Source organism: Sinohyriopsis cumingii, chromosome 16, assembly GCF_028554795.1.
Source record: "Sinohyriopsis cumingii isolate HCF-2022 chromosome 16, ASM2855479v2, whole genome shotgun sequence".
Classification (NCBI taxonomy): Eukaryota; Metazoa; Mollusca; class Bivalvia; order Unionida; family Unionidae; genus Sinohyriopsis; species Sinohyriopsis cumingii.
The window spans coordinates 66,679,557-66,700,382 of record NC_142976.1 but is presented as its reverse complement, the minus strand read 5'-3'; the positions used below and the strand labels follow the sequence as shown (position 1 = coordinate 66,700,382).

The 20,826-nt window shown below is 34.3% G+C and overlaps 1 protein-coding gene across 1 annotated transcript in view; it reads right to left on the bottom strand.

Annotated features, from left to right (window-relative positions):
- LOC149780702 (thyrotropin-releasing hormone receptor-like) overlaps positions 1-20,826 on the bottom strand; it is an 81,376-nt gene that overhangs the window by 35,046 nt on the left and 25,504 nt on the right. The window contains exon 2 of the mRNA XM_089936225.1: positions 504-726. Coding sequence (XP_089792351.1) covers positions 504-726 — 223 coding nt within the window. The remainder of the gene's footprint in view (positions 1-503; positions 727-20,826) is intronic.

Genomic DNA, 20,826 nt, shown 5'->3' with positions numbered 1-20,826 from the left:
CCAACAGAGAGAGAAATCAGGGGGTCTTCCATAGACATGTTTTAATATCAACCAATCACCTACATAGTTCAAGGATCAGAAAATATGACAAACGTTTCTCGGATTTTCTTTTGTTCCGCTGTTAAATTTGATCAGTATGATATGAGTAAAACAGCTGGTCTTTCTTAAATGTGAAATTGGGTGACCCATTGATCGTATATGAATAACATATCATAATAAACCCACACTTTTCTCAGGGTGTTGCCGTTCAAACTCACGCATTTTCGGCCGCACCCTTCGTTTCTTTATGACCCTGTAAATCAAACATTACGTACGCACACCTACACAAGATTTTAAGCTATTTTTAAAAGTATGAGGTTTACATCCCTTAAATGGAAGGATTAAGTGTCTTGTACGACTCTCGCAAACAAAACGGACCGACACATTGTATAAATCACCGCAAGTAAGTTTTAATTACACAAATGTTTTGAAATACAGGAATTTTCCTCTACTTCACGTCTTACCACAGCAAAGTAATCTTCTGAAGGCACGGCGGAACTTAACTGACATGGCGTTGTATAGGACTGGGTTTATGGCACTGTTGATGTAAATCATTGTTCTGCAGAAAAGCCAGAACCAATTGTCCATGTAGCGTTCCTTGGCTAGTGAGTTATACACCACGGTCATCCGGTATGGCAGCCACGTGGTGCCAAATACCGCTACTATAACAATCAGCATGCGCACAACCTGCAAGTAGGAAAAAGGCGTATAAGATACATATTTGATAAGCTAGCGACAAAAAAAGAAGGAGAGAAGTGAATGATCCATGGAGACTGCAAATAAATTGTGTCCATGGAAGTATCAGAAACCTGTTTGAAGCCATTATTTGAATACCTCCAGAAGTTGTTTTAACATGTTATATCATTCCAGTCGTTACGCGTTAGTTTGTTTACGTTCTTCCAATGAAATATTATCAAAATTTCCCTTTTATTAACAACTTACATTGATCTTAATTATAAACCTTAATTATTTTTTCAGCTGTATTTTCTTTTCTTGCAGAGGCCATTACATAATACATACGGCCCCGCACCACCACAAAAATAAAAATAATTGTATGTAAGTCTATTATTTTTCCATTTGTTAACTATATCTACGCATCAAAACAAATGATCTATTAAAATTGATTACCTAATTGGTAAGTAATTGATTTCATAATTTTTGTTTTCTAGAAAACAAAGACTTCACCAGTTTCTCTGATACTCGTCATATCCTGCGTTTGTGTTGTTTTTTTAAAGCAGATAATCAAAGCCCATCAAATAAGATGCCGCGCATTAGGGTTAAAAAGCGTTTCTATAGTGTTTTTGTATTAGGGAATGCAAAATATTTACCGGTGGTGAGACATGTAATTACGAAAAGGACTGCATACAATTCGATTGGCACAAACAATATTTAATCTACTCATTTAATTATACCTACAGGTTTTCTTTAAAACGAGCAGATCAGGCTATAACCTTTATCTCTCAAGCACTACCGCGTGTCATGCTGTAACCATAATCATACTCGTAACCCCCAAAACCCTCAGGTAAATATTGAGACTGACCATTCAAGTAGCAGCTCTGCCTGTCTATTTGAGGACAGTACTAGATGTACGGACACTCCTAACATGTAAACATCAACCTTGCCTCTCTTCCTCTACCTTCTCATTATTTAGAACCTTCAGTTTTTTTTTCTCCATCTCGTACAGCCATATATTTATGGGGTTCAAAATGTTCAAGACAAAACGTTGATCTATTATTCTGACGATATCACTCATGTCATACTTCTTTCGATTATTTTTTTTAAAATCCCCCACCCCAAGAAACCATCAAAATGATGTCTGCAGTGTGGCAGTTTATAGTGATGTCTAGCACTGGGGCATCATGCCGCAGACACGTAGCATGATGTCACACCCAGTCACATTATCCGGACACCAGGCCGACTAGTCTTAACACTAATCTCTTAATGCTGAGCGCCTAGCAAGGCAGCAGTTAGTCCCATTTTTGTAAGGATTTGGTATGACTCGGCCTCGGTTCGAACCCGCGACCTCCCGCTTCCGAGGCAGACACTCTAACCACAAGGCCACCGGAGCGGCCTTTTCTCCTGTACAAGCTGCAATGTTACAAAATCTCACATATTATTAAAATGGTTAAATTAGTGCTTGATCTAAGATTTCAGAATACACACTCCATGTAACACACCTTTCAATATTTCTAGTACCTTCTAGGCTACTTTCAATCATTGTGATTTGTCTGCAGGTAATGCAACTCTTCACAAAAACCTATTTTCTCCACCCGTTTAATAACTGCTGTTAGCTTTCGAAACCGGTCAATATTGTCGAGATTTTGCTTTCAGTTATTGATAATGAGTTACGTGGCAGTTAACTGACTTTAAATCTGAGACGCGTGCCGCCATTTGACCATATGCGCCTTGATAAAACATGTACGCACAGCGTACTATTAAATTTAATCGTCGAACGGGTGCAACGTACCTATTCGACGCTTTTATGTGTGCACACCATAATCTCTAATTTTTCAGTGTTCGGAGGAGGCAAATGAGGAGTCCCAAAGTATTACTATATTAGCGATCTTGATTAGGTATACAGTGCTATCGAGTAAATTTGGAATGGTAGTCGAATAGATCAAATCGATGTATTCAAAACTGTTTTAAATCAAAATGGTTTTCCAAAGTCAAACTAAAATTCCCCAGGCAATGTTGAATTCGTTTAATCCGTAAATTTTCCCCAGGCGGCAGCATTTTCTATTCCGGTGGTTTTAACACCTTGTTTTCGGTAAGCAGCGGACGTAAAGGAAAACATCGGTAGATAGAGAGAACATTAAAAGAAGTAATTACTTAAGACATCTATTTTCGAAATCAACAAAACTCAGTTTATTTCATTATAAACAAATACTAAATTGTAATGTTTAAGTCCGTCTCTTTTTGAGGAACAATAGGCAAGTGCTGAAAAAAGAAGGGATTAACCATTGAACAAATTACAAAACAATACAGAATATAACATTTTACATATTGACAGCGCTGACAATGTTGATTAGAAGGATGCAGATTTCAATCAACCATGACGATTTAGTCTTGCCATCCACTTAGACTACGTTGTGAAGCTAAAGAAAGAGGTATCCATAATGATGACGAAACCCCATTTCTACGTTTTGATCTTTTCAAGGAACATTATCTCCAGCAAATCATTAATATGGTAGAAAAAACCCCCAATACTTCTCTGATGAAGAAAATACTCACAAAAACTGGGCCACACAAAATATAATCTGGGTCTTGTAATCTCTTTGAAACAGGCTGAATTGGGTGGAAACATTTCTTCTCATAAAATCCGTGACATCATCTTTGTTAGGTGGTAGTCCATATTAATCAAAACATTCGACCACATCGTCATTTGGAAAATAAATAGACAGATGCTCATTTTATTTATGGACATTTACTTTTTTTGATTGTAGTCCATATGATTCCAGGAATTTGCGAAATAACTAATGTTCCCATGTATTCATTTATTAGACTTCGATCTTTATGCTTTCTTTATACTGGTCATTCAGGTAAGTAGAGGTAAAAGAAAGATTCATGTTCTGATTGATGAGGTTTTAATTGCGATTAGTCTCGATGATAATTAATGATGGTTTTGAAGAATAAGTATTTATGCCGCTAGTCTTTTCGTTGCTATTTTCATTAATAGATAAATGTCCAGGCCACCTCCTGATGAAACTCTAACGTTTCTTCTTGGCTTATCATCCGACTTGTGTCGTGTTGCACTAAACTGGGATGATCCAATGGACATACGTACAATTGCTGTTTTATGTTTTGTTATTGTAATAACACATTTCTTTCATGCTTTATTTTGCAAGGAATGTCATGAAATTGCTGTTCTTTTTTCTCGTTAATCTTTTCCTTCTTTTCGAAAACGTCGTCGTTGTGGCCGTGACAGCTGTGATTCCGGTGATTCGTTGTCTATGTATATGACTACCTTTTTCATGTATGAACTTTTATATAGCCCATGATCACTTCCCGAAGATTGTTGATTTCAATGGTATTTGGTGAAGATGATCACGCTCACTGTATATTTGAGTGGCTGAGCAAACCGAATTTCTACATACAGTTTCCCCAGTTTTATAGGTTGGAAATGTCCCCAATCATTGCTTTGGTCAGGCGTCAAATCGTCCCCAAGAAAGAATAACTTCCTGAACAGTCATGTTATGTATTCATCAAATGTCTACGGTTTAATTTCAGCTTTAAATGCATCGAAATAATTGTATCACTTGTATATGATTAATAATATACGTAGATAACGTATAACATCTTGTTACCTCTTTAAAACTCTGTAACTACTTAAACTTCATTTATTACATTAACATTTATACCATATGGATAGTCAACACTACGTTCAATGCGAAATTCATTGAGAGGTAAACAGCATTAATTTAGTGTTTTTTAAAATTAATTTTATTTTTGTTTTATCGACATCGTTTTTAAATTCATCTTTCTAAACCTAACGCAATTATGCTGATGTTCATTTCCCTGTTAAATTCAACTTCGAATACCTCTGTATTTGCATTTATTTCATTGTTAAATCTGTCAATGGTATCAGATGCTGCAATAATGTTTATGTTGATTTCATTGGTCAAGACTGTTAAATGCTTGTATATCAGTGTTAAGTCTGTCAGTGGTATCAGTTAATGCAATAATGTTTCTGTTGATTTCATTGGTCAAGACTGTTAAATGCCTGTATATCAGTGTTAAGTCTGTCAGTGGTATCAGATACTGCGATAATGTTTTTCTTCATTTCATTGGTCAAGACTGTTAAATGCCTGTATATCAGTGTTAAGTCTGTCAGTGGTATCAGTTAATGCGATAATGTTTTTCTTCATTTCATTGGTCAAGACTGTTAAATGCCTGTATATCAGTGTTAAGTCTGTCAGTGGTATCAGTTAATGCGATAATGTTTATGTTGATTTCATTGGTCAAGACTGTTAAATGCCTGTATTTCAGTGTTAAGTCTGTCAGTGGTATCAGTTAATGCAATAATGTTTATGTTGATTTGATTGGTCAAGACTGTTAAATGCCTGTATATCAGTGTTAAGTCTGTCGGTGGTATCAGTTAATGCAATAATGTTTTTGTTCATTTCATTGGTCAAGACTGTTAAATGCCTGTGTATCAGTGTTAAGTCTGTCAGTGGTATCAGTTAATGCAATAATGTTTCTGTTGATTTGATTGGTCAAGACTGTTAAATGCCTGTATATCAGTGTTAAGTCTGTCGGTGGTATCAGTTAATGCAATAATGTTTTTGTTCATTTCATTGGTCAAGACTGTTAAATGCCTGTATATCAGTGTTAAGTCTGTCAGTGGTATCAGTTAATGCAATAATGTTTTTGTTGATTTCATTGGTCAAGACTGTTAAATGCCTGTATATCAGTGTTAAGTCTGTCGGTGGTATCAGTTAATGCGATAATGTTTATGTTGATTTCATTGGTCAAGACTGTTAAATGCCTGTATATCAGTGTTAAGTCTGTCGGTGGTATCAGTTAATGCAATAATGTTTTTGTTGATTTCATTGGTCAAGACTGTTAAATGCCTGTATATCAGTGTTAAGTCTGTCAGTGGTATCAGTTAATGCAATAATGTTTCTGTTGATTTCATTGGTCAAGACTGTTAAATGCCTGTATATCAGTGTTAAGTCTGTCAGTGGTATCAGTTAATGCAATAATGTTTCTGTTGATTTGATTGGTCAAGACTGTTAAATGCCTGTATATCAGTGTTAAGTCTGTCGGTGGTATCAGTTAATGCAATAATGTTTCTGTTGATTTGATTGGTCAAGACTGTTAAATGCCTGTATATCAGTGTTAAGTCTGTCAGTGGTATCAGTTAATGCAATAATGTTTTTGTTGATTTCATTGGTCAAGACTGTTAAATGCCTGTATATCAGTGTTAAGTCTGTCGGTGGTATCAGTTAATGCAATAATGTTTCTGTTCATTTCATTGGTCAAGACTGTTAAATGCCTGTGTATCAGTGTTAAGTCTGTCAGTGGTATCAGTTAATGCAATAATGTTTCTGTTGATTTGATTGGTCAAGACTGTTAAATGCCTGTATATCAGTGTTAAGTCTGTCGGTGGTATCAGTTAATGCAATAATGTTTTTGTTCATTTCATTGGTCAAGACTGTTAAATGCCTGTGTATCAGTGTTAAGTCTGTCAGTGGTATCAGTTAATGCAATAATGTTTCTGTTCATTTCATTGGTCAAGACTGTTAAATGCCTGTGTATCAGTGTTAAGTCTGTCAGTGGTATCAGTTAATGCAATAATGTTTTTCTGTTGATTTGATTGGTCAAGACTGTTAAATGCCTGTGTATCAGTGTTAAGTCTGTCGGTGGTATCAGTTAATGCAATAATGTTTTTGTTCATTTCATTGGTCAAGACTGTTAAATGCCTGTGTATCAGTGTTAAGTCTGTCAGTGGTATCAGTTAATGCAATAATGTTTTTGTTGATTTCATTGGTCAAGACTGTTAAATGCCTGTGTATCAGTGTTAAGTCTGTCAGTGGTATCAGTTAATGCAATAATGTTTTTGTTGATTTCATTGGTCAAGACTGTTAAATGCCTGTATATCAGTGTTAAGTCTGTCAGTGGTATCAGTTAATGCAATAATGTTTTTGTTGATTTCATTGGTCAAGACTGTTAAATGCCTGTATATCAGTGTTAAGTCTGTCAGTGGTATCAGTTAATGCAATAATGTTTTTGTTGATTTCATTGGTCAAGACTGTTAAATGCCTGTATATCAGTGTTAAGTCTGTCAGTGGTATAACGTAATAAGAGAGTTTTTTGTTGTTCATTTCAGTTTCAGAATCCTCTGTTTCAGTGGTAATTCTTTTAATCCCAGAACTTCATACAAGAGAATATATGCATTTTCTTTAGCTTTAACATCCTTTACGTTTTCATTTACATCAGTGTTATTTGTATCAATTCTACATTATAATTCAAGAATATTTATGTTTATTTGGTTTTCAAATCCTCTGTAATTGCGTGTATTTCACTGTTATTTCTCCCAATGCTAACTTATAATGAGAGAGGAGTTTAGTTTGGTTTTAACAGCCTCAATGTAGGTGGTTAACATTTGTTCCAAATCAATTGAATCTTTCCAAGTTTACTTTATTCGTCTCTCTGTTTCATCAATGGTACCATGTATCACGCCTGTATTACTGAGCAGCTCGCTTGTGGGGTTTAGTTTAAAATTTGATGCAAAATTTATCAATGGTAAGCCTCTTACAGTGATTACTAAAACGTGTGCTATTTCCGATGTGTCGGTCGTGCTGCCATTTACATTTCGTTTTCAGTATCGTCTAAATGTTTGGTCATTTCTTTCAATCATTTATTTTTAGACTCTGAAAGCATGTTATTATTATTATTATTATTATTATTATTTAAAAGTGATGTTGTTATTTTTATAGTTTAATGCCATTTTGCAGCACAAGATAGGCTGCTATACATGGCGGCCAGAATAAATGGTGGAGGAGGAACCAGGGAAAACTCTGGAAAGAACCACCGATCCACGAGAAGCTACTGACAAGCTTTCTCACATACCCACATGAGCCGGGCCTGACACTCGAACCCACGCAGAAAGAGGTGAGATGGCAGTGATCCGTAATGGTGAGCGCTATAGACCGCTCAGACACTCCCCCCCCCCCGTAAAAGTGTTGTTAAGGCTGTAATTTTGGCTCCAGAATCATTTATGAACATTTAGATCACTTTTTAATTTTTAGGATCTCATTCTCATTATCCAGGTTCATCAATAACTGTTTAAGCTGAGACTGTCGAGTGTCATAGTTATCTGAAGATGTTTGTTTTATCCATGTCACTTTCCAATATATATATATTCATCATTGCTTGATGGCTTATATAATTTGCCGAAGGTTACATTTTACCTTTCCAACGACTGATTCAGAAACAACTACTTCATCCACTGAGTCAGCATGAGCTGTTTTAAAAACACGTGCACGTAATACTATTAATAGGTTATCAGAGCCTAAAAAATAAACTATTTTAAAGTTTTAAATTTTCTGCAAAATCTGTCTCTGTTTTTGACAAATAATGTTTATGGGCTGTTAAACGTGTGCCGTAAATTTAGCCGAATATAAATTTGTGTATTTGTGTACATCAAAAGCGTAATATAATCCTTTCTCAAAACGCACAAAACTTATTACTTTGCGACTCCAGATTCGTGATGTTTATCTCAGTATTTCGTCATTTGAAATCATCATCTTTCCAGTAAATATTGCAATTTATCCTTTTACGTTTAAGACAGGTTTATGTACACAATATTTCATGATAATGATATTGTTAATTTAACGTCAATTTCCTTGAATATTTCTATCACTTACGTCAAAATCGTTGAATGATTCCATCACTTACGTCAAATCCATTGAATGTTTCTATCATTCCTCAAAAATAACTGTCTACTTTATCACAATGTAAGTTTGGTGCGTTACTGATATTGTACATTGAACGTCATATTATTTGTACTGAGATGTTTTCATTACCATAAATGTGGCATTTTTTTATATCCACATTTAATTCAGTAGTAAAATTGTTATATCGTGATTTTATGGTAATAATGCAGTAGTATAAGATATTTTCATGTGTATCAATAACAAGGTCTGGGATATGGTTTTGGTTTAACGCAGTGTCCCAGTCATGTCCCCGTGATCACATGGATATATTAAGGGGGTTTCAGTAGTCAGTAAAATGAGAAATCATGACAGCGCACACAGTTGAATTTACCAGTGAATCATCACAATAAATTCCCAATTACCAATCTGTTGTTGTTGTTGTTGTTATTGTTGTAGGGTTTAACGCCATTTTTCAGCACATGATAGGCTATACATGGCGGCCAGTATTAATGTTGGAGGAAGAACCCGGGAAATCCCCGGAAAGAACCACCGACCCTCGAGAAGCTACTGGCAAGCTTTCTCACATACCCACATTGGCCGAATCCGAGACTCGAACCCACGCAGACAGAGGTGAGATGGCAGTGATCGGTAACGGAGAGCGCTTTAGACCACTCGGCCACTCGGGGCCCCAATTACCAGTCTGAAGTACGTTTTCAGGACTGATACATATTTCCTACCTATGAACTTTTGGTCAGAAAAAATAAAAATGTAATTCGTCACGCAACTTCAAGGAACTTCGTACAAACAGAAGCACAAATTCGAGGTTATGTAACATTCTATTCGACATATACAGGCGGCTTTGCCATTCAAATGTTGCTGTAATAAATTTGTGAAACAATCATTACAAAGAATCACAATAAAAGAAGAAAGCTTAAAAATGAAAATATTGCAGATTACCCAGTGGAATTCTAATCATAGTTGGAGTCAATCTATTAAAACTAGAATCAGGAATAATTATTGATTTCATCGTACAGAGAAGCTATCGTATCTCTCATGAAAGAGCTTACACATGTAATAAATATTCACGAGACCAAATGAAATTAATCCATGACATGTGCATGTCAATTGCAAACGCTGAAGACATGTCATCTATCCAAATGATATATAGGTTATTTCAGATGCATAACTCATCCTAGTGATTCAATCAGAATTATTGCTGAATGTATTTTATTCTTTTGCCAGGAAGGCCAATCCTGATATTCATATAGAAATATCCACACTTTCAAACTTCTGATCAAATTCATGCTTCCTTTTCTAAGTGCTTTAGTTTTAAAGGCAGAAATATTGTATTGATTTTTAATATAAATATTGTTATTCTATAAAAAAATTATTTTCTGTTACATTTTCAAAATGCTAGCAAGAAAATATTTACAACAGATTTGGAATACTTTTTCCATTATAAGGTTTAGTTTATTACATATTTCTTCAAACCACCACCATATAAACAGGTTACTAGATAAGTGACAGAGTACATTAATCTAGTTTTTGAATATACTTCAGTGAACATACTAGTGGTAATATACAGTAAAAGTGACATGGAAATAACAAAGAATGTAAATACGGCGGCGAGTCAGTCACTGAGTACGTAAGGTCAAGTTATCAAGTTAATAAGAAAGACTACACAAACATATATGCCACAAAAATTGATAACGGCGCAAATTCAAAACTGTTTTCTGAAGTTTTAAACAGCATAAACACAAAACAAACACTAAACGCAACATCCAACGGAACATTCCGGACTTTTCACTTATACATTGTAATTACTGGGGGTGGGGGTGTTTACATTAAGAGATATAAAAAAGTCGTGTAAAGAAATTATATCCCGGTTTAGTTACCCTTGGAGGTTCTATAGGAATGATATCAAAATAATTGTGCAGCGGGGTACTACTACTACTGCTAATAATAATAATAATAATAATAATAATAATAATAATAATAATAATAATAAAAGAAGAAGTAGAAGAAGAAATATAATTAATTACTTGGGTAAATATTATCGTGCAGATGAAACATTGATGATTGGCAGTACGTTTGATAAGGCTGCACCGGAAAGGTTGGATTGTTTTCTCTCATCAAGGATGAACTCCCCGTGAGTTTTCAATTGTAGTATCCAGCATCGTTCCTTACGTGTGCGTGCTATGTCGGCGGTTCATTGGAACATGACTAGGGAACTGAACATGATCGCCTTTTGCGGGACTCATCTGACATGACACTGTAATCTCCAGCACAGACACTTAACTTTTCGTTGAGTCTCGTTATCGGTGCAAAACTCGCGAAGTCTTCTTTTAATCCCTGTGCATTGTACGTTTTCAGCTGGTTTAGAAAACTTGAGGCCTAGTGAGAGGAGACATATCCAAGTCAGAAGTTTTTCCTGTGAAGCTTTATATTTTAGTTCTCTTTCGTTCCTTCTGTGATAAAATAACTTTTAGGATTCGTCAGTATAATGAAATCTCTAGAAAATTGCTGCGCGTTTTGTCCGATAGTTGCTTTCCTAGGCTCGATAGAAATGTGTTAAGTTTTTCCATGTAGTCACGAAATATGTTTTGAACTCAGTGTTGTCGGAGAAGTTCAATATGAAATTTAATTCCTGCCTCCAATTCCATTTTTTAATGAACGGATTTAGCTTTTACTATTTCCACAAGTTTCAGATAAGTGAAATGAGGAATAGAGTTCCATTGTTTGTCGAAGGACACGTAAGTTTCTTTGCAAGCAATATCATGAATATCTCCTCTCTAACAGGAGTATCGCGCTATAAAACAAAAATGAAAATAAGCTACATATCATAAATCCTAATGTGGAATACTCTATTCTTCGAGAGAAAATCCAATATATTTATTTCCAATTCGAACGTAAATTCCTGTCTTCTCCAAGAAAAAGTTCAATAGTCGTAAAATGAATTTGAAAAAAAGTTCTTGAATTTAACCGAAAAAATTGTACAAGATTGTCATTGCCAGATGATTGCATAAGACAATTTTAAAATCTCTTGAAACAACAGATGAATCTGATTAACATTTAACAAACCCCACGTGACTCATAACTGCTCTTCATCTTATTTGAAAAAGTAGTCATTCCTGACTGCCATGTAAATCAACATCACAATAAATTTTATTTCATTTATTTATAAGTTTCCATCAGAAAAATAATCCCGTGTTAAGTACTCGAAACGTGAATCAATGATTGGATATATGTTGTTACTTTATTATAATTCATTGACACAAATAGAAAAAGAATAATATTAGGATCTATAAATATTCCGACATAAATCATAAAGTAAGGTATACTGCTTATGTTCAGGGTCTTAGGTAAATTTGTCGTATCATAATTTACTTCACGCTTCAGAGGATGTTATACTGAACCATTTACAGTATGGAAATATATCATTCAAGCTACAATGAAATAACAATTTTCAATTGTTCAGTCATAGGCATCTTTCCAGTCTTTGATGAGTAGTGTAGTATACTCCGGTGGCCTAAGTGGTTAGAACAACCCCTCGGAAAAGGAAGGTAGCAGATTCGAACCCAGTCCGAGTCTTACCAAACACTTATACAAATGGTGCTAGCAGCTGCCTGGTCTGGCGCTTAGCATTAAGCAGTTAGTGTTAGTCTGGTCGGCCTGGTGTAAGGATAATGTGACCTAGTGGAGCACGATTACCCTGTGCGAGGCATGGCTATAAAGTGACTAAACGTGTTAAAACTACGTTAAAAATCTAAATCACACACACACACACACACACACACACACACACACTGGACCACTCAACCAGATTACACTAGATTATATTGTAATATATCAGACAGTAATTTGTATATATTAACGTCTCGTATCCCTACAAGAGATCAGAGATCATTTCGGAACCACTTATATCATTTAAAAAATACCATCGAGTTCCTCCGCCATGATATACATTAGTGCTGTTTACACACTGAAATTTTGTGTCCATATACTATATTGCAACGTTCATAGAAACTTATTCAATAGCACAGTTGGTTCAGCATCAGATTCGTAATCGAATGATCACGGATTTGATTCATGGCCAGCTTCGATTTCTTGAGACAGACACTTGGCTTCTATTTCGTCAGCATGATAGCCAGTAATTGATTTCAAGTGCCGTTAAAAACCAAATAATTTGTTAACTTTTATATTCTGTAAATCATGTCAGACAGTTGGCAAAATATCAACTGATTGAAGTTTGGTTCCAATCAGAGAGCTTGCTTGAGTAGGTTGTGTTCATTACTGAACTATCGCTCAATTTGTAATCATTTATTATATATCTGATGTCGCTTATTGAAAGTTATCATGACCTATTTCCATTTGATATTAGGTGTCATCTATTGTCATATTTAACTGTCATCACAATTATACCTATGTTGGGGTACATAGATGAGTTACTGATTGCAAAGAGAAATCTAGTAGTAATCGAAATCTGGGTGAGGAGTCTTTATTAAACTATACTGCCAAAATCAAATGTCATAAAAATTAACATTTGAATGTGGAAATAAGAAAAGCAAACTCACAATAATTTAAATCTTTAATCCGAAGACGTTACACTGTCAAGAATATCTGACGTGATCAACTAACCACGCTCTGAAGGAGGATCCTTATCCCATTTTAGATGGGTGGTAACATCCGTGGACGGAATCTTGGAAACTGAATACCCGATGTTAGTAGAATACAAGCACTGTGATGGTCATTTCTTCTGGGAATTTATCCAGGGGTAATCAGGGTTGTCACCACTGTATTGTTCGATAATGGCCTCGGTTAGCACATTAAATGGTCATTGCAAAGTCGGCTAGGTTAGTTTTATTGATTTTTTTATCTATTATTTAACTCCTATTCCGAATTGTGGTTAGAAAAAATAACTCATTTCAGATGATTCTTGAAACCCTAACTTTGTATTACCCTCGTTGTTTTAGAATTAGAAAGCAAATAATTAACCAAATGCACTAACAAAAGTATTAGAAATGCGAGAAATATGTGAAAAGTTACGGTTCCTAATTAGTATAAAATTTCGGAACTGCTTCTAGTCGATGAAGTAATATGGCGTACTTATTTAAAGTTAGATTTTAGTTTAAGGTTAATTATATTTAAAGAATGGGGAAAATACATAAAAAAACAACAGTTTCCGCCTATACGTATTTCACTCGTGAAATGGAAACTTTCGTATTGTAACTCGAGTCCTCGCCAATGATGAGAATACAATGTTTCCATTCATCTGAGAACTGTTTCCTTATATCTAAAGCTAGCATACATTTGAATTGGACACTAACTTTCTAGTTCACAAAACTCACGCTTTGCCGATTGATCACCCTTCCTAGCCAACCAAAAATTGTCCTTGGCCTATAGGTATGCCAGTGAGGACCCAAGTTAACTGTAAGACCATAAAGTGGAATGTATTTGGGTCCTCAGTAAGCAAAACCAAATATTCCACCCCAGTTTTCCATCTGGATAACAAGGGCGTATATATTCTTTCTGGTGTATTACCGTCATTATATGTTTAACATACATTGCAGACCAGCTGAATGCCATCCACATTCAGCAGAAACACGATTTTGCCTCTTCAAATTTGAAAAACATTTGCCTATATTTAAAAAAGTTCTTTCTTAATTCGTTTCGTACTAGATATTGCAAACTAATAGATACTAATTTGCATTGAAACCAAATGTAGTAGAGCTTAATTGCAAAATACGAAACTTGATGAAGTTAGTAAATAATTTTGATCGATTCTTATTTGCATACCGCAATAATTTTATTTCATGTACAAATTTATGTCGATGATTAAATATATGAAATAAACATGCAATCCTAAATTGCTTCAATGACTTTGTTATTATGACTTAGATTGCACGTTTTTCAATGGCCACACTATTTAATGGCTGTTATATTTTCGATATTATTTTTTTAAAATACAATTTACATTTCTCAAATTTGGGAACCTAGGAAATTCATCAACTTGGTTACACAACAGTTATGTCCCATGTTCTGGTATTTTCTTTTATTGATTTTGTAGAAGTGTAATTTTGTACTCTCTATGCGAGCGACAACCTTTCCTAATGAATGGTGTCGAAAATATTAGCAAAGTAACAATGACATCTTGCACGCTTTTTGAAGTGATTCATTTTTAAAACTTGATTGCAGTCATCAATCATCATTGTGGAATTGGAACAATTTGTCAAATTCTAAGACTGAATCCGGAGAAAATATAACTGAATGATGAGAGCCTCATCTGAAAAGAATGAAAACCAGTTCGAACAGTTGCATATGTGGATATGTCAGAGAACAAATAACTAAGGAGATCGTTAATGTGAGCGTCAGACAATAATAACGTAAAATTGCACACACAAATAACTGGAAACAGCTAAATAGAATTGTTACATATTGTTCTAACAATAGCAGTAAAAATTTGTGAATGTATTACATTCAACCATTATATTTATATCAAATACTTCCACAGAAAGCTGTAGGATAATATAAATTTACTTCACGATCGTAAATTCATCGACACTCCTTTTCAGCAGAGAACTCCAAAATGCGCAAATCAGAATCTACCTTAAAATTTCAGCTTTACGTCTGCTATTTGCATTGCACCGGCAACTTCTGCACCTGTTATAGTCTATGTCCTGTACTACACTGACAGGTGTACTGGGCAGTCAAACTCGGTTTGCAATGATGCGTATACACAAAGTCGAATATTTCCTTTAAGACCTTTATGTTTACCTAATCTTCTTAGTTTACAAAAATCATGGATCGCGTTTCAAACCTTTTGACTGCGTCACGTGAGGGAACAATCTTTGGGTTGGATATCATGATAATCTTCTTATGGGCTGGCAAAAGGCGACCTTTCCTGCGTCAATATAACATATTTTCCGATATCTCATACATTTTCGGTCAAAGAAAATTACATTCGATCACAAATACATCATTTTAAGATTAAAAAATTGTCATGAATTATGATACAGCTATTGACACTGGTGCTAGAAAGTGACTCTGCTTTTTAGTTTCTTGTTAGGTATTTCTTATACTATGTATGATATTTTGAGGCATTGCAAAGGAGTTTAAATAACATCCGCTAAATTAATGTATATCTTGTTATATGTTTGTTCCTAAACATTTTAATTTTTTAAAAATAGAAATGTGTTCTTTGTGTTATAAAAAGGAAAAAGTATATAAACCAAATGAAATATCTCTACTATTCTTGAACTAGAGTCTGAAGGGCATCAGTCATACTATACTGTTCTACCAAAAGACGCTCTAAACGTTTTATAGACTTTATCCCTTTCATATTTTGTTGACACCTGCCAAATAAATGAATAATTTTTTTTAAATCATGCATGAACCTCATAGACTAATAGTCTTGGGACAACTGAAATACTGCAAATAGATTAACGCACTGGCACATTAATAGTATATAGCCATATCGCGACCATATTCTGTCTCTGTCTCTGTCTCTGTCTGTCTCCCTCTCTCTCTCTTGTAGGTGTGAAGGCTCCCAGGTGGCCAAGTGTGCTAAGGCGTTCCCCTTTACGGATCATTTGCTCATCTCACTTCTGTCTGCATGAGTTCGAGTCTCAGCTACTGTGTGAGAATGACCGCTCCGGTGGCATAGTGGTTAGAGCTCGTCCGCCTCGGATGCGGAAGGTCGTGGGTTCGATCCCCGGCCGAGTCATACCAAAGACTTATAAAAATTGTACTAACAGCTGCCTCGCTTGGCGTTCAGCATTAAGAGGTTAGTGTTAGGACTGGTCGGCCTGGTGTCAGGATAATGTGACTGGGTGGGACATCATGCTACATGTCTACGGCATGATGCCCCAGTGCTAGACATCACTAAAAAGTGCCACACTGCAGACATCGTAACGATATGACTGAAAAATTATTAAAACTACGTTAAAAATCATAATTACACACACACACACAGTGAAAATGATTGCCAGTAGCTTCCAAGTGGGTCGTTGCCAGTAGCTTCCAAGTGGGTCGATGGCTCGTCCCAGGGTTATATATATATATATATATATATATATATATATATATATATATATATATATATATATATATATATATATATATATATATATATGCTTTAGATTTTTAACGTAGCTTTAATAGTTTTCAGTCATATCGCTAAGTTGTCTGCAGTGTGGCAGTTTATAGTGTTGTCTAGCATTGGTCATTATACTGACACCAGGCCGACCGAACCTAACACTAACCTGTTAATGCTGATGGCCAAGCAAGGCAGCTGCTAATACCATTGTATAAGTCTTTGGAATGACTCGGCCGGGATTCGAACCTGCAAGCTTCCGGATACGAAGTGGACGCTCTAACCGCTAAACCACTGGAGCAGTCTCATATAAAATAATCCAATAATATTTATCGTATATCAGACAGCTTATTTGAATATCATTAAATTCATTATCGGTGATTGATAATTTGGTTAAAAGACACGATCTGTACTTTTCTAATTTTAATGTTTTTTGAATACCGAATTTTTAATACCATTTTTTACTTTCTTTTCATCTTCGTAAGTTCTAAAAGCATTAAGTTAACTTCCAATACCACAAAGTATCCTGTCGAGACACCATTCAATGCATCTTTAAATAGTTCTGGAAGGTATATCGTATTTGAGGAACACAAAACAATCATGTTCGTTTTCTTCTAGTCATTTGTATCTTAGAACTGAATATTTTCTTCATGTCAATGTAAACGTTACTTGCATCTAAATAAAGGCATACAAAATTTATGTTTGTACTTATAAGTTTAATTTTATCACCACGTTTGTTTTCTGAGATTGTTCTTGAGAAAGTTTATCCGTGCAATTTATTTAAATCAAACACTCTAAAACCAGCATAAATTGATTTGGATAATTTTTCTCCTTGCTTTTAAACTAAATAACATTATATATATTCTTTTACTGAAACATTATTCACCAGCTAGAGAAATCTTTTTAAAATTTCATTGGCATTGTTTTGAGGCAAACTCATTGCTTTAACCACGGCTGTTGATATTTTTTCAGTTTTAACTTGCGACTTGAAACTGCCATATTGGGTAATATATCTTCGTTTTTAAACATGCACAATAATTGACACTATGAATATCTGTACCTTTTTATCTTCTATAAATTTCTTCTATAATGTAGTAAAAACTAGACTGCTTAAGAATTTGAGGTAATTATACGGATAGTCTTGAAAGGACGTTTACACTTGTTGTCGCTTCTAAATCTGCGTCTGAAATTCTACAAAAAATCCCCATTCCTTTCATGATCTGTCCAATATATCAAAACTTCTTTGACATTGACCTTGACCTATCAAAATCGCTATCATGCTCAAAGTTGGCTTTATCACGAGCATGCCACAATTATTGGCAGCTCTAATTCTACCTTATTTTCAAACAATCACCATGAGCTGGAGTACATACTCTGAAATAATGCACGGTATCTAATTTATAATTATTCATACGTACGTTTATAAATTTATTAATCTCCTTTTCCCAAATGTCACGTATGTTGGTGGATTTTATATCGCTTGTTATCTTCATAGGTGGCTATCATATTATAAGCAGTTTAGTCTATGTTCTTCAAAACAATTTCTGTAAATAATTGCAAATATCGGTATCATTTATTTATGCAGTCTGCTCCCTTTTTGAGAAATAACGTTTTCGAGCAAAAATAAATCAATTTGCATGACTATCTTGTGACAAAATTATGGATCTAGTACGTCTAGCATATATAATAAGTTATTTCAATTTAATTTTTGTTCATTACAGTTATCGACAATGTTCTTTGATATAGATCTACATAATGGGATACGTCATGTTCTATAGCACCGACGTTAATCCAGATATATAGCTGGACTTTTACTTTATCATATTAATAAATTTCCATGATTATAGTTCAACGTTTCTAATGTTTAAAAAAGATATCTAATTGAGTTTGTTTTCTCCTACTTGATATTTATATGCCAATTAAACGAGTCATGCAAGAGTCTTATCATCATTTTATGTTTTGCTTGAGTCATAATTCTGTTTATTGCTTTCGTCTGAAGACGAATTGGATGAGTCCGTATTCTTGCTCTTTGAGATACTGGTATTTGCGTATCAAGCACATCACGGAACGTTTGTGATACACTTATGTTTAAAATTTAGGTTTTAATATGATGTTTTATAATTAAATAATGAGTCTCTGTTAGCCCTTTGTCATAAGTAATCAATTTAAGATTGAATTTTCTGATCATTTCATTTGCTCCATTCTAATGTTAGTGTTATTTAGTGGTATCTCCAGAACTTTCATACCTTGTATGGATTTGTATTTAGACGTTCCATTTACCCCAAATGTTTATCTGGAACACAATTATAACACCAAAAGTGGTGTTCAATGCACAAAATTCAATTTTTGTTCGGATGAATCGGATCTATTTTTTCACTAAAACTATTGTTCCAAATACACCGCTTAAAGGTTTTAGATCACCAAGTTTCTTGCTTATTTTTGCGCGAACAAACTTAAAATAATTATTTTCCCAAATACTAACCTATTTTTCATCAAAACAATATATGAACTATTTCTGTCCCATGTTTATCCGTAACAGCATGAAATGAGCAGAAATACAGAATATTATTAGTGGTGATAATGAAAGTTTTGTTATTCTTATACGTTACAATTCCAGTACATATCTTGCCAATGTATCATACGAGATAACGAGATAACGAAAAAATTGTCCTTCAAAATAGTTTGTTTTGTTTTGTCCTGAACGGGTTCTTTGAATTTTAGAATAATGAATTTTGTGTTTTTATTTTAGGGGCATTATAGATTTTAATTTGGCACCCAACTTTAAAAAATCCCGAGTCTTTATATCCTTACCATATTACTAGCGCATGTATTTGTTTCTTTTACCGATCTCTGTTTTAGTCTAAAAAAATCGTTAACAGTAAGCACGACGTCTTCCTTGTTGTCTACAGATTATTCCTAATCGTAACATATTCCGTTAATATCCACTCCATTTTACATTGGTCTATTTATATACAGTAGGTTCACCTAAAACTACTTACCTGACAGCAATTATATCTTCCGTGAATTTAGGAACTTTTTTCCTCGATATTAGGAAGATTATTTTTCGTAAAAAAGACGAAGAAAAAATTATATTCTATCTTGGATTTGACACACTGGCAATTTCATCTATTTTATATTTCGGCGATCCATAGGTATCGGTTGTCATCTAACTAAATTAGTACGTTTCACTTATGTTAAGGTCATTTACATTTTGTTATTATGATTTTGGTATCTGCATTATTTAGTAGAATGTAATATAGTAAGTATTACTGTGTGCAACAATAAGGTTAAAAATACTTGTATTTATTATCTGGTTTTATTTTGAATAAAACATTTGCAGAATTTCATTGTGTTAAACCTTTTCATTAAGGACACTTTTTGTCAGAGTAATGACAAAGTGTTCTATTTTCTTTCTCAAAATTATCTTAACGTTTTACTTGTACACATTCTTTCATCTCATCAAACAAGTTTTCATAGTTTACTCTCATAGCATACGTGCATATAGTCTTCCCATTTTCTTTTTCGTTTTGGAAAGACATTGTCCGCTGTCAAAATGTCCTTGTGTCCAATTTTTATACTGGTTTTTATCCTTAAATAGATTTTTCTATAGGAAATCCTATTTTGGTTGCTTTCTTATGTAATGTGTATGTAGCTCGTTGAATTAAGCAGACTTTTAAATTCAGGGTATTTTATCTTCTTATAATCACATATAATTATTTTGTAAGAAACTGTACTTTCACGATCGTTATACAGATGTGTTCAGTACTGATAAATAGCCATTTCGTTTGAATTATTTATGTGTTTAAAAATAGCTCAGTTGTAATCAAATCTAACTGTTTCTGTGGAACTACTACTGTCGGACTGTTGTAGTACAGAAACATTAAAATATCTGAACGAAATGTGTAAGTTATTTTCAGATTTGGCGTGTGCACAAATATGGTCCTTGATAGCAGTAATTGAAACTCATTTATCTTACTATTATCAGAATAAAATATCTTACATGTTTTAAATGGGCAGAAGTACATTTATATTTTAATGAGCATTGGTTTGATATGACCGTTGCTTTCACTGATTACAACTACACATGGTAGACTTAAATACCCAACATAACGGTCCTAAATTAGGATATACATACTCATCTAGTGCATGTGATTAACTTTAGCTAATTAATCGTGGCACCATTTTCGTGTCGTTTTCCTATTCTCTCAAGGAAAGTATCTCAATTAGATATTCATACCGAAGAGTAAATATACAACCGTGCGCACGAATCAAATGGAATAATTGACAACACTCGGCGGTTGGTCTGGACCACACATG